Source organism: Condylura cristata, unplaced genomic scaffold, assembly GCF_000260355.1.
Source record: "Condylura cristata isolate star-nosed mole 26May11 unplaced genomic scaffold, ConCri1.0 scaffold00006, whole genome shotgun sequence".
NCBI classification, from domain to species: domain Eukaryota; kingdom Metazoa; phylum Chordata; class Mammalia; order Eulipotyphla; family Talpidae; genus Condylura; species Condylura cristata.
In genome coordinates this window covers 15,260,710-15,276,746 of record NW_004567107.1, presented here as the reverse complement: position 1 = coordinate 15,276,746, position 16,037 = coordinate 15,260,710, and the positions used below count along the sequence as shown (strand labels likewise).

The 16,037-nt window shown below is 54.6% G+C and overlaps 1 protein-coding gene across 2 annotated transcripts in view; it reads left to right on the top strand.

The window, feature by feature from the left end:
• RGS3 (regulator of G-protein signaling 3) overlaps positions 1–16,037 on the top strand; it is a 121,175-nt gene that overhangs the window by 23,985 nt on the left and 81,153 nt on the right. The window contains exons 6-12 of one of the 2 annotated variants that reach the window (XM_004677413.2): positions 4,480–4,540; positions 5,365–5,455; positions 6,023–6,078; positions 12,271–12,352; positions 13,092–13,197; positions 14,197–14,548; positions 15,412–15,451. In XM_004677413.2, the coding sequence (XP_004677470.1) occupies positions 4,480–4,540; positions 5,365–5,455; positions 6,023–6,078; positions 12,271–12,352; positions 13,092–13,197; positions 14,197–14,548; positions 15,412–15,451 (788 nt within the window). Of the gene's footprint in view, positions 1–4,479; positions 4,541–5,364; positions 5,456–6,022; positions 6,079–8,319; positions 8,527–12,270; positions 12,353–13,091; positions 13,198–14,196; positions 14,549–15,411; positions 15,452–16,037 lie in introns of those variants that run through there. The other variant, XM_004677412.1, reaches the window with a different exon arrangement.

Here is a 16,037-nt window from a genome sequence, read left to right as displayed (position 1 = left end):
GGGATTTGCTAAAAGGAGAACAGGTTAAGGAAAAAACAGCTTTAAGATTGGGATAGAGAAAGACGTGAGAGAAGGTCTTAAAAATACATTCATACATTATTCCATTTGGTGAAAGCCAAATGGAAGCTTCTAGAATCAGTCATAACCATTTGCAGAACTTGTGGCCAGAGAACAATCTTGGGGAGAATTGTAACATCACCCACCAGGGCATAGCACCTGGGCGCACACATGCATTTGAAGAGCGTAATCTTTTACACTGGTAGTCCCCACGTGTGTGGAAAGTTGTCTTGCTGTGTGGCATGCATGGTCCTGAGCTCGATGAGTGTACTATCTCCTTTAACTTGTCAAGACTTTGTCCAAGTCCTCACCCCCTGCTTAATTTCATGTTGTAAACAGGACTTTTGTGCCACATATGGAAAGCTTGTAACTAGAGGTGGGATCCGAGCCTAAGAGGGAAGAAAAGAGTAGAAAAATGTGTATTGCTTAATTATGTGAACAGATTAAAAATAACTTGAGATTAAATAGCTTAATCCTATAGTCAAAATAGTTTAAAGCTCCTGACAGAAAGAAAGAAAGGTGTATTCCTTCAAAATAATGCATTTCCGGGGCCCTCCCTCGTGGTGCAATGGGTAAGGATGCAGCACTGCAAGCTGGCTACAGCCGCCTCAGTGTGAGTTCGATCCCCGCCCAGGAGCTGACCCACATGGCGCTGCAGACCTCTCCTGACCCACCCGCTGCTCCCCCCAGCAGTGTACTTTGTCCATCTGCCTGTTCTGCTCCCCACTCTGTCTCTGGTGAATCCTCTCACCACCCCTTCACCTCTGGCTTGTACCCCAGTTCTGTGTGCATAAATAAATAAATCTTTAAAAAAATAATGCATTTCCGTTTTGCAGGATCTCCTGCCCCATGCTTAAAGGTAAAGTTGAATGAGCCAGGTCCTCTCCCCCACAAGTGTTCCGTGAAATCTTCCCTCTGAGCCTTTACACTGACTCCCCTTTGCTGGAAATGCTCCTCTCTCTGACTTGATTTATTAGGCATTCTTTGAACATCGCAGTGGGAAACTACCTTTGCCTCCCTGAGCTCTCAACACTTGTGGCCTGCCGTGTTCACCTGCCAGCCTCACCCTGTCTGGTGGCTTTCTTTGTATTGCAGGATTGGGCTGTTGTTTAAATTGCTGCAGGCCTGTCTGCCTTAACGTTGGGGCTTGTCGCCAGCGCCTGCCAGCCATGGGCATGGTGGAGTCATCCATTTGTCAAGCCTTTGTTGCATGCACCAGTTCCTGAACTCAGGATTTGGTGTTCAGAAGAAACCAAGGCTTGACCTTTGAGACTTGGTTTCTAGAGAGATGTCCTACAGTCTGCAGCCTGAGTTCTTGAGTTTACAAGCGACTGAACTATTGCCATCTGCTCAGGTGGCACGGTAAAGTAGTCTTTATTCTTACCAAGATTTTTTTTTTTCAAAAGCAGGCTTAAGAAGTTGCTAATTGAAGAACACTTAGAGAGAGGTTCCTGCTTATGCACATTAATTGTGACCATTTACTCTGCCTGAATTATCATGAAGTCATTGCAGGCGCCTTAGCAGGAAGCAAAGCTCTCTGAAGCTGTTCACCATTTAGCAAGCTCTAAGCTTAAGGGAGTGAAAATTCCACTTATTGAAGGGCAGGGAGCGGCATCCTTTGCTGCAGCTGAAGTATGGTACTTGCAGATTTAGAAAGCTATGGCCATACCCAGACTGAATGAAGAGTGTACAGCAAGGCGACTTGGGCACCAACATACCCTCTGGGCAGTTCTTGAATGTGTCGATGAACAAAATTAAATAGCTGATGGGATGAGGACTTAGAGTCTTGACAAGACCGTTCTGGAATGGCGGATCTGAGTGGCGTCTGCTACCTTCTGCAGGGTCACTAGCTGCCCCTGTTAATGCTGACTTGGCCTCTTCAGGAGGCAGGCTTGTTTGTTTTTGGTGGTGGCCTGAGGCGTGGATGTGACAGAACTGCTTTACTGGTAACTGCACTGTGATCTTTGGGTCGACTATTAATACAGCCTGGTATGATGGAAGGATGCAGAGTCCAAGCTGGAGGAAGCGAGAGCCCCAAGAGAGAGCAGGGGTGAGGAGTAGAGTGAGAGTAGCTGGTGAGACAGCCGCACCCAGAGCGGGGAAGCTGGGCAGGCCTGCTGCTTTTGAGGCTCATTCTCCTGAGCTCTGCGTGCGCACCCCTCATTTGGCTTGCCTGCCTGCAAGAAGTCAGTTTGGTTTGCTGAGGACTCTGAGGTGGTAAGCTGCTACCCTTTCTGGAAGACCTTCCAGAACACTGGTTGTTGCCTGGGGCAGGCATGGATAGGTGCCCCGTGGGATTCTAGGACAATTCTCTCCCCATGCACACCCCTCGGCTCTAGGGGGCTGCGACCCTGGGGTGAGGCGCTGGGGCAGGGCACTGTGGGGTGTCCTCGCTAGACTCCTGTTCTCACTCTGGTGCTCGGCAGGGTTCCTGGGAGGTACGTCTCCAAGGAGCTCATTTTCCATCCAGGGAGGTCTTTCCATTTTAGCTTTGATATTGGGCCTCCCACAGAACAGGCTGAATTCCTCAAGGCTGTGGGTCTCTCAGCTCGTGAGGTCAAGCACCAAACTTGTGCTCAGTCTAAATACCCATGTTGTTTTTGGTGAATAGCTAGTAAACCAGTTTATGAAGGGATCTGATTCAGGGATTTGCTAAAAGGAGAACAGGTTAAGGAAAAAACAGCTTTAAGATTGGGATAGAGAAAGACGCAAGAGAAGGTCTTAAAAATATATTCATACTGTTTTCCCCTCGTTATGAAGGTCATACTTGTTCCTTGTGAAAATTTGAAAACATTGAAAAGAAGTAAACAGAATCTCTTTAATCCCACCTGCCAGTTAGAACCACTGTTAATTTTTTCGAGGGTGTCTTTCTCATTAACAGCCATTGTTAATATTTTGAAGAGTGTCTTTCTCATTAAATTATAGATCTATCATATTCTTTTTCTTTCACAGTAGTGACATTATTTTGTGCATTCCATTAATATTAATCTATGCCATCTTTATTTTGTTCCTCTTTTCTGTCGATGTAACTTTGGTTTATGACACTGATTGGGTTTCAGGGGGGCAATTTCACACCATGTACATATCACACCATGCCCACAAGTGGAAGTCTAGTCACTGTCCACCATTAGCCTCTTCCTATTCCTTTCTCCTCCTGCCCCTCTAGTAACCACCATTCTGTTGTCAGAGTCCAAGGGTTTTTGTTTCGTTTGTTGGATTGCTTATTTTCCCCTTCATCTTGTAGGCATGAGTGAATTCATTGGGAGGTGTCTTTCTCCTCTGGCTTATTTCACTCAGTTTAGTATATCCTTCATGTTGTCATAAATGGCAAGCTTTCATCTTTTTTATGGCCGAGTACTATTCCTTCATGTATGTTTACCATCTCTTCATCCACTCATCTGTTGTTGAGTATTGGGATTTTCATATCTTGGGTGTTGTAGCACTACACTAGATATAGGAGTGCATATGTCTCTTTGAATTAGTGTTTTCATAGTCTTGGGTGAGTACCCAGAAGCGGGGTTACTGGATCATAGAGTCATTCCAGTTTTAATTTTTGGAGGTACCTCCATACTGTTTCTCAGCGTGACTGTACCTACTTATATTCCCACCAGCAGTCCTTTTTCTTTGCATCCTACCTACCAGCATTTGTTGTTTCTTGACTTTTCATTAGCAGTTATTCTACTTGGTGTGAGGTAAAATCTCTCGGTGGTTTTGATTTGTATTTCCCTAGTGATAAGTGATGTAGAATATCTTTTCACGTGTCTGTCATATGCCGTCATTATTAAGAGCTGTCACGTGTCAGTCTCTGATGGTTGGAAGTCGGGGCTCAGCGATCGACAGCTCCCAGGAATCTGGGGTGACTGCCCTTGCCTCACTGCCACAGTGTGGCAGCCTCCTGCCTCGTGCTCAGCTGGTGGCCAGTGCAGGTTTGTCTTGGCGACTCTGGTCACGCTGGACATTGATCTGGAGCGTCCCTAGACTGCCCATGTCCTGCCTGGACCCGCGACCAGACTTTTTGGGATTCAGGTCTTATAACTTTCCTCCTCATCTGGCTTTCACCAGCTGATGTGGGAGCTGGAATTTCTTGTGAGATCCACTCAGCACTGGGACAGTTAAAACCGGGGCCATAATGCTGCACTTCTGGGACGGTGGAGCATGGCAGAGGATACTGGGGTGCCACAGACCAGCAGCTCGTGACCTTGGGGCATGACCTAACTCAGAGACTTGGGTTTTTCCTTCTGGATAATGGACAGAACAGTTCCTCTCCAGCCTAACTCACAAAGCTGAAAAGACCAAATAAGAAGATGCAGGTCCAAGTTCTTGTGAACCACAGTGCATCAGGCAAACCCAGGTTATACTTGAGTCTGTCTCCCCGTGCACCTGATGGAATGGTACAGGTTCAAGCCTCTCTTGTTCTCCCAGGCAGAGCGGACTCATTGGCTGCATGAGCTTCGGGGTGAAGTCCCTCCTGACTCCGGACAAGGTGGGTGCTAGGGAAGGTGCGTCTTGTGGTGCTCTCTGGGTGCTGTGTTGCCTGGGTCTGGCGGGACCCAGGGAGTGAGTGAGCAGCAGCAGCGTCATTCTCCTCATGGAGCCTTCCTTTGGGCTGGGCCAGAACTGTTTAGGATCTAGAGACCCCTCCATCTGGTAGGCATGTGCTTAGCCACCCCTACTTTGTACCCTACCCTGCACTAGGGGTTTTGAGTAGAGGTGGGACGAGGTCCTTTTGCACGTCCCTGGAGAAGTCCTGGTGACCTGCTCACATGGAGTTGGCAGGGGCCTCTACCTCCCAGCTTTGTGTCCTGGAAGTAATTCTGGGGTAGGTGACTGAGGGCCCTTTATCCTGAGTGTGGGTCTCCAGTATAGTCTCTTCACTGCAGTCTCTGCTTCATTCCCTCTTAGGAGACAGTGTCTCCCATGGGGCAGCTAGAAGTCTCAGGCTGCTCTCCATCTCTTCTTTGCTCCCTCCCTTCTGGTCATTTTTTGGGCTCTATTTATATACCAGGCACAGTGCTAGGCATAGACCTGAGTTTGCACACAGCCAGCATGCAGGCAGGCATGCAAGGACGCAGTTGTTCTCCAGGGCTAAGAGGCTGTGGGACTTGGCAGTGGGGAGGACCAGCCCTGTCAGGAGCATCAGGGAAGGCTTCCTGGAGGTGTGGGCACAGCAGCTCCCCCTGGGCAAGGAGACTAGAATGTCTCCCTGCAGAGATGCTGCTCCAGAGGGGGCCTCTGCAAATACTGCTTTTTGAGGGGGGCTGAGCATGACTTTTCTGTCTGAGCTTGTGGTGCTTTTTCTCATGACAGGAGATCAGCGGCTGGTACTACCTCCTGGGGGAAGACCTGGGCCGGACTAAACACCTAAAGGTGGCCAGGAGGCGACTGCGGCCCCTGAGAGGTTTGAGCACATCACCTTCAGCTTCCGGCAGATGTGCTGCCGGCCTCATTGCTTCCCTCCTCCCTCCCTGGAGGGACTGGCATCAGTCCCTGTGCTTTGTGGGCCCCGTCACCCCAGGTTGTGGTCAGGTCACAAGTCCCGCTAGCATGCAGACGGCGGGCAGGCTCTGGCCCAGGGCACCTCTGTTTATCTGGATGGACTGTCCCTGGAGAGTTAAGGGCCTGACCCCCCGAGGGGTCACTGGCTGTCAGGAGCTTCTTGCATGTCCCCTTCCAGGCAGGAGTCAGTGGTCTCAGGATCCCTGCTGGGCTGTGTTGATGGCCTTGGGACAGCCTCTTGTGGATAGGGGTACGGGCCCTGCCGTGAAGCCTGAGGATCAGGACTTGGATGTTGTGTCCCTCTGTCCCATCCTTCCTGCTGCAGGTCCCCAGCCTGACCTGAGCTTTGGCATCCCCTTGAAGCCAGGCAGCAGCATGGGCCTGTCAGCCTGTGCTTGTCCTCTGGGGGATCTGTGGAACGGTGTCTTATCTGCCACAGAAATGTTCTGACTGCTCTCTCACCTTCCAGACCCGCTTCTGAGAATGCCAGGAGGCGGGGACACTGAGAATGGGGAGAAAGTCAAGGTAGGTCGTGACAGCCTGGGCGGGGCTGATGGGGTCCAAGCGTGGTTCCCTCCTTAACCCGCTCCTGGTCAGGATAGGAGGCCCCAAAAGTGGTAGCATTTGGGGTCTGAGATCCAGGCTCACTTGGTGCTTGGACACTCAGCAGGGCATGCATACTTAAGAGAATACCTTTTGAACTTTGCTGGAGCAGGGGTGAGAGAGAACAAAGCCCCTGTACCTGGAAAAGGGCGAATCAGGATCTTATTATGGACTCTCTCTTTGGGGGGGCCCCCTTGCCACCCCTGGCTCTGTGGTGGGGTGACCCTCTCCGCGGCGCAGGCCCACCTGATAGTGAGGGAACACCTGGGAATCTGATCCAAGATCTGTGGCTTCTCACTCCACCGGGCTTTGAATCCGGAGGGAGACTTCCCAGGAGTTTGGAGCCTTCTCCCAAATTTCTCTCTTAAGACAAGGCTGGTGACCCCCCTCTAATGAAGAGAGGGAGGAGATAAGTCTGTGGTCCTCTGTGCCAGCTGTCACCGTTACCCCATGCTGTCCTCACCTCTGAGGCGGCTACTTCCCTGGCTCACAGGGGAGAGAGGCGGGCAGGCTTCAGAGATGAGCGTGACTCTCCACAGCCGCACAGCCAGTGGGGTGCGCTTCCGAAGCCAGGCAGGTTCTGAAGCAAGGTCTGGCGGCCTGCTGAGTGCCCTGGGCCACGCTGCCTCCCGCATCTGGCCTAGCTGGGGAAGAGATGATATTCCTACTTCCCATGTGGTATCTTACATATAGGTGTGTTATAATCTACAAAATATTTTCCCTTTCATTTACTCAGTTCATTCACTTCCTCACTCATTACATGCTGGGCATCCCCATGGACCAGGCCCTGTGCTGGGCACTGGGCTACAGACCAGAGCAAGTCGGTATCTCTGCCCTCATGAGCTTATGGTCGAGAGCTGTGCGCTGCATTATGGTGGCCACTAGCCACTGAGCTCCTGACACACCTACTATGACCGAGGACCTGGATTTTCAGTTTTAGGTCATTTTGATTCATTCCATTTACCTTGACCTGTGTCTAGTTGCTGGTGTACGGGAGAGCAGTCTTAGAGTAACTTGCCAGTCACTGATTTCTGTGGCTTCATGGGCATTTAAAACACTCTCTTGGCTTCAGGAAGAGCTCCAGATTTCTTTCTGCGTTTATCTGTACTTACTGAGCCCTAAAAGGACAGTGTCTGGGAGCCTCACAGCTGACATGGGAATGGAATGTCCCGGGTGGGCCATGGACATTAACACCGTGGGCTTCTCAGTGGTTAGAGTCCTGCTTGGTGGTGGATCCTGCCTGAGCCCGTGGGGGCATTCTTCTGAGGCGCATGGGTCTTCCTGGGCTGGTACACTCAGAGATGTCCTTAGGACTCAGCAAAATGGGATGACTGTCAGAGGCTCGATTGGGCCACAGGGAAAGTCCTCAGAGGTCAGCTGTTCAACTCCCCCATTGTGTGGCTGGGATGCTAGAGGCCCAGAAATCTGGGTGACCTGGCCTTTGTCATGGCAACCAAAGTTGGGCTGTACCAAGGGACAGTCTCTGGCACCAAGGACATGGGTGGGTGGATGGCTTTCCTCAGAGCCTCAGGTGGGTGTGGGCTGGGCCAGGCTTCCCAGGCACTGCTCTGCCAAGCAGCAAACTGCTAGAATTTGGGTTTGACTGCTGCTACCCTGAGTTGTGAAGTTAACCTCTCTGGCCCCAGCCTCTTCACAAGGTAAAACAAGGAGGCTGGATTTTCTGTTGATGAGAAATCCTTTCCTGGTTTAGTTATAGTCCACCTGTCATCATATCCTTACATGGGTGAGAAGCTGAAATTCACAGCGCTCCTGCATGGCAGCAGACCTCAGTCTCCACATGTTTGGTGTTTCTGTCTTGGGATGGGATCCCTGTGGGTGCAGTACCCAAGGTGCCTGGATTCTTTGGGCTGAGTTGTTCCCAGGGATCCTCGGGCTTTTATGGGGCGGTGGGGCTGTTAGAGGGGGCCCTGTTTTCTGCCCGGGTTCCCCTCCAGCCAGGAGTGTTTGTGAGAACACTACAATCACCAAGTGGCCCCTGGTGGAGAAGGCAGCCAGAACAAAGGCACCCTGTCCCCGACAGGCCAGGGGAATACTCACTAGTTGACAGGAATTTTAATATAAAACTCTCCCTCTTCCTTGTCATTCGGAGGTTTCAGGAAGCCTTCAGGCTTATCGTCCAGAGGCACACAGCGCAGACAGGGCTTGGGGAGGTGAGAGGTGACTTCCTGCCATTCTTCTGCGGGGCGGGCTTCCCAGGGCGGTCATGCCAGGCTGACAGGGCGCAGAGCGGGCTCCCGCTGCTGGGGGGTAGAGCTGGGTTTTCATGGGGCAGCGGCTGAGTCAGGACCCGTAGCCATGAACCGCTTCAATGGGCTCTGCAAGGTGTGTTCGGAGCGTCGCTACCGTCAGGTGGGTGCTTGGCCCCAGAGGGGGTACCCTGGGAACGTGGGTGGGGGTTGGGGTGGGGGCTCCCTCTGGCAAGGCTTCTCACCCTGCAGGGCCGACCTGCCTCCTGCTGCTCCTTGCAGGTTCATTTTGATCTAGGGGGAGGATAGAGACCAGAGCTGGCCTGAGGTTCAGCCTTTATCTACCCATTGGCCCTCCCGCAGGTCAGAGCAGTCTGAGTGTGGCTCTAACCGCGCGGACGGAACCGCGCGGACGGGGTGGTGTCCTTGGTGAGATTATCTAGTTGATAGTCTGTTATTTTTAATCTAGAGGGAGCGTGGGTTAAAAAAGCATCTCCAGTCTGAGATTGGAAATGGCTAGATTGCTGAGCAGCTAGGTCTTGTATTTTGCTAACTTCCCCCAGTTCTGACGGGATAGCAGGCAGACCTGTGCTGTGTGCCTGCCTGTTGGTGTGTGGTTGTGTGCGAGATGGGATTTCTGTGTGTGTGTGTGTGTGTGTGTGTGTGTGAGACCCTCCCGGGTCGCCCTGATGCCTTGCTGGGGCTCTGAGTCCTCTGGCTTCTGTAGCACAACTTTACTGAGACGGTTTGACTTCCCGGCCTCCAGTTCGACATGTGGGGCAGAGTGGGAATGGTGATTGATTAGACTCTTCTAGAATTTTGGTGGACTTTTTTTTCCCCCCCTTTTTACAAAAAGGCATGGAGCCAGGGGTTTGAAGGCAAGGGATATTCAGATTTGTGGAATGTGCAGAGTGGAAGAGAGCTCAGGAAGGGTTCTGATTTTAGCAGTCCAGAAGAGCCCCTTTATGTGGCCCAATGTCCAGGCTGGAATTTGGAGCTCCAGTAGCCGAGGTCCTGGGCAGATGCCCGGGGCCTGGGGTGGCCTCCTGCGCCATGGGACCGGCACGTTCTCCCCGCCATCCTCCCTGTCCCAGGTCCCACCCCTGCGCGACCCCACTCTACCTTTCCTGTCCTCTTGAAGCAGGCAGAGCATCTGTGCCACACCAGCAACAGGGTGGTGGAACAGCAAGGTACAGAATGCCATGGCACTTCATGCCAAAGAGCTAGAAGTGCTTGGCCACCTTGGGACTGGGAGCCAGAAGACCAGAGCACAGAGGCAGTCAGAGCAGAACAGGAGTCAGCCGGGCCTGGGGCTCAAGTTCAAGACAGATCCTGAGTTAGCAAGCACAGGTTGAGAGCACCAGTTTCTGTCAACTCTGGGTTCCAGTCCAGCCCCGGGTTTCAAGATCCTCTTGAGCTGTGGCTCTTGAGAATTGTCATTTTACCTCTCTGGGCCTCGGTCTCCCTGTCAGTGAAATGGGATGATAATACCCAGTGGTGATGCTGAGACCATAAATAGAAGTTCGCGCCTGAGGTGCCCAGTGCAGGGCCTGGTCTGAGCATAGAAAAGTGCTCACAGATGGCAGCAGGGAGCGGTTGGGTTGGGAGTCTAGGACATCTGACGGTGGACCAGAACCAGGCAGGAGGGCAGAAGCGAGGTACTAGCCGGGGTGAGATCTGGGAGCAGTGGCCTTTCCTGCCTGGGACAGGAAAAAGAAGAACCCCCTCCTCCTCACCCCGGCCCCCTGGGAAGGATGGCCTCTGTCAGGAGCTGCAGAGGGCTGAGTGAGGCAGGGCCGTGCCCTCGCCTCTTGACCCAGAGGCCCAAGGTGCACCTGAGAGACGGAGCCGCCGCTTCCTCGTTTCAGGCCGCCAGTGAGTGCACTACAATGAACCCTGCATTCCCCTTAGGTGATGGTGGGGGCTTGGGACGCTGTCCTTGGGTGATCAGTGATCATGACAGACATGGAGTAACTCTGCCTCCTCCACACTGGCCCCCCCCCCGCCGTGCTGAGCAGGAGAGGAGCTCCGTCCTGACACCCTCTCTTCCCCCCTGTGCAGCCCCCAGCGGGGTTGGACTGTGGTCTGGGCTGGCGCTGCTTAGGCTGGTGTCCAGGGAGCCCAAGGGGTTCCAAGCCACTGTCCCACCCGGATGGGGGACGAGTGTCCTTTTCTGGCGCACAGCTTGCTCCAGATTCAGCTCGAGCCTGTGCCTAGAGCCGGCAGCCCAGGCAGGAGTGGTTCTGGCCCCTTCATGGGGTGGCGGGGGGGCAGAGCCATAGAGACTTCGGGTTCGCAGCTTTTGCTGGGGCGGAGGGGTGGGTTGCAGGGCCCCCTACCATCCCTGCGGGTCACATGGAGTGGCCCGGGCGCTTGGCATCGTCCCTCAGCCTCAGGCTGAGCTTTCCGCACTCACTCCAGAGTTTGTTTTTCTTTCTTTCTTTCCATTTTTTTTTCTTTTCCTGTCTTAGCTGTGTGTTTTCCCAGAATTCTTATGGGAACAGGGTATTTTCCTGCCCCCTCCCCTCTCCCCTTGTCTGTCAGGTTTCCTGTTTTACAAACTGGCTTTGAATCCAGGCCCAGGGCTGGTGGGAACAGAGCCTCAGGGGCCTCCCCGGCAGCTTCCAAGGGCCCCCCCCCTTCCTCAGGCCTGGCCTTTGGGAGAGGCGGCAGGTGAAGACCTGGCACCCAGGCTTGAAGAGGCAAGCCTCACTGGAAGACCCTCGATTTTCTCTAGGCTGGCTGGGGCGCCTTCCCCGCACTGGGATCATGCTGCACCCCACCTCTTCTAGCATGTCTCCTTGGACCCCACTGAACCCCCTGTGTCCGCTTAGATCTTTGCTCTCACAGAGCAGCTCTGAGCAGCCCGTGCATGACAGCCCATGCTACTTGGGTAGCCAGGCATCGGGCTGTCTGCACCCTACCCAGAACCTGAAGGGGGTTACGCAGAGGGGTGGCGCAGCAAGGCTGGTGTGAACTGAGCCAGCAGACCACACGGGGCGGCTGCAGCTTCCTGCTGTTGCGAGCTGCTGCCAGCATCCTCACTTAGCACTCTGAGTTCCTGCCCACACTCCTGAGTCTGCCCCTCAAAGTCACACACCGACCGTGCTGCTCCCAGCTCAGGAACAGTCTCTGCTCAGGGCTTGGCATGTCACGTCTTCCTTTGCTCTGGGGAGGCCTGAATACCCTCCCCAGGCCCTCTGAGAGCCAGAGGCCAAGCCCTCAGCAGAGTCTGGCATACAGTGGGAGCTCAAGGAGTGTGTGGGGCTTTGGAAAGCGTATCTGGACAACAGGCCCTTTCAGGGGACTTCTGAAAGTGGGGGTGTGGACCTGCCATGCACATGGCCCTCACGATGAGGGTCATCTGTGCCTGTCCCTGTCCCTGACCTGGCACCTCCACCCCCCCCACCCCACCTCCATCCCCCATTCCCTGACACCTTGCATCCACCTCTGGCTTTTGGCCTGAGGCTGTGAGTGTATGTCCCCATCTCCCCTCCCCTCTGCTCCAGGAGAGGGGCGGCCTGGTTCATCTTTGGACCTTCTTCCAGGGCCAGCACCGTAGACTCCTGGGAACAAAGAGGAAGGGACATAGTAGCCAGTGGCTACAGGGGGCCCTTGGGTCAAGGGCTGGACTGCGTGTTACTGCAGGGCTGAGGATGGTGAGGTGTGCCCTACCAGTGCCGCCTACCGCGCCCACCTTCCTGCACGGCCCGGGCTTCCTCCTGAACACTGAGCTTTCCTGCTGGGCTCACAGGCTCGAGCTCAGGATGCCTCTGTGGAGATTGGGACAGCAGGCAGCTGGCTCTCCGGGCTCTGGGGTGGGGCTTCTGGGCTGCCAGAAGCCTAGAGCACCTGGAGCCAGAGGTACCTTGCCCTTCCGGGGGTAACTGGCAGGATTGTGTCCTAGATCACCATCCCGAGGGGCAAGGACGGCTTTGGCTTCACCATCTGCTGCGACTCTCCGGTCCGAGTTCAGGCTGTGGATTCTGGTAAGTGCGTGTCTCTGGGCCACCAGCCCTCCTCTCCCGCCACACATACCTGGGCTTTGTGAACAAGAGTGGAGCTGAAAGGGGAACCCCCAATTGGAGCCAAGTGTCGTGGCTTTTCAAAACAATAAGAATAATATTTTTAAATGACCACAGGTGAATCTAAGCTTTATCAAGATATACCCCCACTCCCTTTTGTTTTTATCAAAGCGAAAAATAGATTTCTATGTTTTGTTTCCCAATCATTTCAAACAGGAACTCAAATCTGTATTTGCAGTAATGGCTGCTTGGGAAAATGAGAGTCATTTACGCACTCTTGGGAATGGGTGTCTTAGCCTATCCTAAGTTTGCTCAGCATTTGAAAGTAGTGACCCCCTCCCCGTTGCACAAAAAAAGACTTCTGATGACAGAGTGAACGTACTAAGGGAAGCCGGGGCTCCCTGATCTGGTCCCCGCAGGGGTGGCATGAGGTTGGCATCAAGGAGGTGCTGAGTGAATGAATGAATGAGTGTGTGAGTCTGGCAACAAGGAGGCGTTCTCCCGGGTTGTGGGGCACCTGGGGACGGAGGCCATGGTGGCTAGCGGGGTGGACAGCAGGCAGGCAGTGTGGAGGCGAGGACCCCTGAGCCCTGCCAGGTGGGCCTCGATCTCACAGGTGCAGAAACCACGCGGCAAAGTGCTCGGCTGCTTGGAGTGTCAAGGACCCCACGAGCCCCTGAGCGACTTTCTTTTGTCCCTGCAGGAGGCCCAGCAGAGCGGGCAGGGCTGCAGCAGCTGGACACGGTGCTGCAGCTGAACGAGAGGCCTGTGGAGCACTGGAAATGCGTGGAGCTGGCGCACGAGATCCGGTGACAGCGGGCGGCGGGCGCATCCCCCACCCCGGCCTGGGCACACGGCCTTACTGGCCCCTGCGCTTCCCTTTTCTCCGTTGCCCAGCTGTGAGCAATTCACTCAGCTCCCCAGGGAATCAGTTTCTTGGCCTGAAAATGGAAGGTTCAGCTGTAGAGCAATTTTGGATCCCAGGGCAAACAGCAGGGGAAGAAGCTCTCAGACAAACCCTGCTGTGCAGGACGAGTCTCCAGGGGGTCACTTTCCACCGAGCTAATTGTTTCCGTCGTCACCTCAGCACTAAGCCTGTTGTTCATTAAGAATGTATAGCCGTTGCAAAGGTTTCAGTTGCACAATTAAAAGTTATTGTGCAAGAAAAATGTTTGGAACGGGTAAAAGCGCAGCACTGCAAGCTGGCTGCAGCCGCTTCAGTGTGAGTTCGGTCCCGGCCCTGGAGGTGACCACATGGCGCGGGCAGACCCCTCCTGACCCGCCCGCGGCCCCCCTCGGCAGTGTACTGCGTCTATCTGCCTGTTCTGCCCCCAAATCTGTCTCTGGGGAATCCTCTCACATCTCACACACATCTGGCCTGCACCCCAGTTCTGTATGCATAAATAAATAAATCTTTTAAAAATGTCTGGGTGCCCTAGATTTTGGCCCTCTGGGGTGCCTTTGGAGGTCCTTTTTAGGTTTACCCCTAGAATGCCGAGAAGAGGGGTTGCACGTAGGCAGCTGGCTTGCTCCTCCTTGCTTATGTTTTTCTCGGGACAGACGTCACTTGTTGAGCTGGGGACTCTCTTATTTCTAAAGCTGGCTTGGCCTCCGTGTCCTCAGGCCTGACAATCAGAGATGATGTAAGGGAACCCCTCGTTGGCTGCGTCACCCGTCCTCCCTCCTATGTTTCTTCCTGCCCCGGGGCTCCTCCTGCTCGCCTTCCCTTCCCCCAAAGACCCTGCCCTGGCCGACTCTCGTCTCCCCCAGACTCACTTCTGCATGTGACGCCTGCCCCCCACTTCCAGGAGCTGCCCCAGCGAGATCGTCCTGCTCGTGTGGCGCATGGTCCCCCAGGTGAAGCCGGGCCCTGACGGCGGGGTCCTGCGACGAGCCTCCTGCAAGTCCACACATGACCTCCAGTCGCCCCCCAACAAACGGGAGAAGAACTGCACCCATGGGGCCCAGGCCCGGCCAGAGCAACGCCACAGCTGCCACTTGGTATGTGACAGCTCAGACGGTCTGCTGCTGGGCGGCTGGGAGCGCTACACAGAGGTGACGAAGCGTGGGGGCCAGCACACCCTGCCCGCGCTCTCCCGGGCCACAGCCCCCGCCGACCCCAACTACATCATCCTGGCCCCGCTCAACCCCGGGAGTCAGGTGAGCATAGATATTTCCAGAAAGGTTGGGGGCATGGTTCCTGGGTGAAGGCAGGAAGGTACCAATCAATACTCAGAATGAGTTTGGAGGAGCCTGCAAAGGCTTGGGAGTGTTGACAGGAGGTGGGGGGGGGTGTGAGCCCCCCGCCTCTGTGGGGCTGGGCTGGGTAGAGAGAAGCAGATGGGCTTTTGTGAGCCTCAGGGCACAGATCCAGGACCAGAGGCTGCCCAGGGTTGAAGATGTCAGCTGGAGAGAAGGATGAGCGTTCTGCCTGTCTGCGCCATGCTGAGAGGGGAGCCATGTCAGCAGGTGTGAGAGCAGATGCTGTGAGGTGGCATGGTGGGAAGACGGGGAGAGCACCTCGAAACAGTGTTCCCATGAGCTACTCTGGGAAAGAAGTATTCTGAGGCCAGTTACATTTGAGAAATGCCCTTGTCTCTCTTCCCTCTCTGGTAGCTTCCCCACGCACATTAAGCCTAGGCTCCTCGGGCATCCTGCTGCGAATAGGTTTAGCCTTGCTGGAGCGAGCAGCCCCCACGCTTCCCTGAAGCTGTCCCCTCTCTGGCAGGTTGTTAGCACCCCACCATGCCTGTGTTCCATGGGACACACTTGGGAACAAGCTGGTGTCCAGGAAGCTGGGGACTCGGCTAGACTTGATGACACAGGAAGCCCCTCTCAAGCCTGGAAGAGAGGCTTGAGATTCTGGATTCTGTGTTCCCGCCAAGTTTCCCTCAGCTGTTCTGCTGCTTCCCTGTGGTGGCCCGAGGGCCTCCCTTTCTAGGCCTCGGCAGGCCCTGGCGGGCCGCCCTCCTGGAGGTCCCAAGCATTCCCTGGGCTGAGCTGCTCCTGTCTCTCTCCTGCAGCTGCTGCGGCCTGTGTACCAGGAGGACACCATCCCTGAAGGTGAGTCGACCTCTCCTGTGCCTTCTTCCAGCCTGGCGGGGGTGGCGAGGCATCTGGGATGCTGGGCCTGGCCTCTCCCTCTGATTTCAGGCCTTCCTCACAGGGTCAGCAAGCCCCACTCTTTACTCTTGGTAGCTTTTCTCCTTCCCTGAACCGGGCCTTTCTTCCTTGGTGCCCGACGGGCTGTGAGCAGGGTAGTTGAAGTGACAGTGTGGGCAGGACTTGGGCTTCCACTCCAGTTCCCTGAGCGTCAGTGCTGTAGGCAGCGTGGGCGAGGCCGTCAGGAAGGGGGCTGCGAGGTCTCGGCTTGGAGTTGCAGCTGTGTGACTTTGAGCCACTCATGTTGCCTTGCTGAGCCTGTTTCTTCATCTGTAAAATGGGACTGATCCTTCTCCCCTCAGAGGGCTGAGGGAGAAGTAGAGGAGAAAATGACTAGAGGCCTCTACACAGAGGGAGGCCACTTCTCTTTTTTGAGAGCCAGGGCGAGAAGCTAGGCTCAAAAGCATTTCCTCCTTTTGGCAGTCAGAGAGCCCAGTCTTGAGGGGAGTGGCTTGCCTTCTTTCAGGCCCTCCAAATCGCCTGCCTT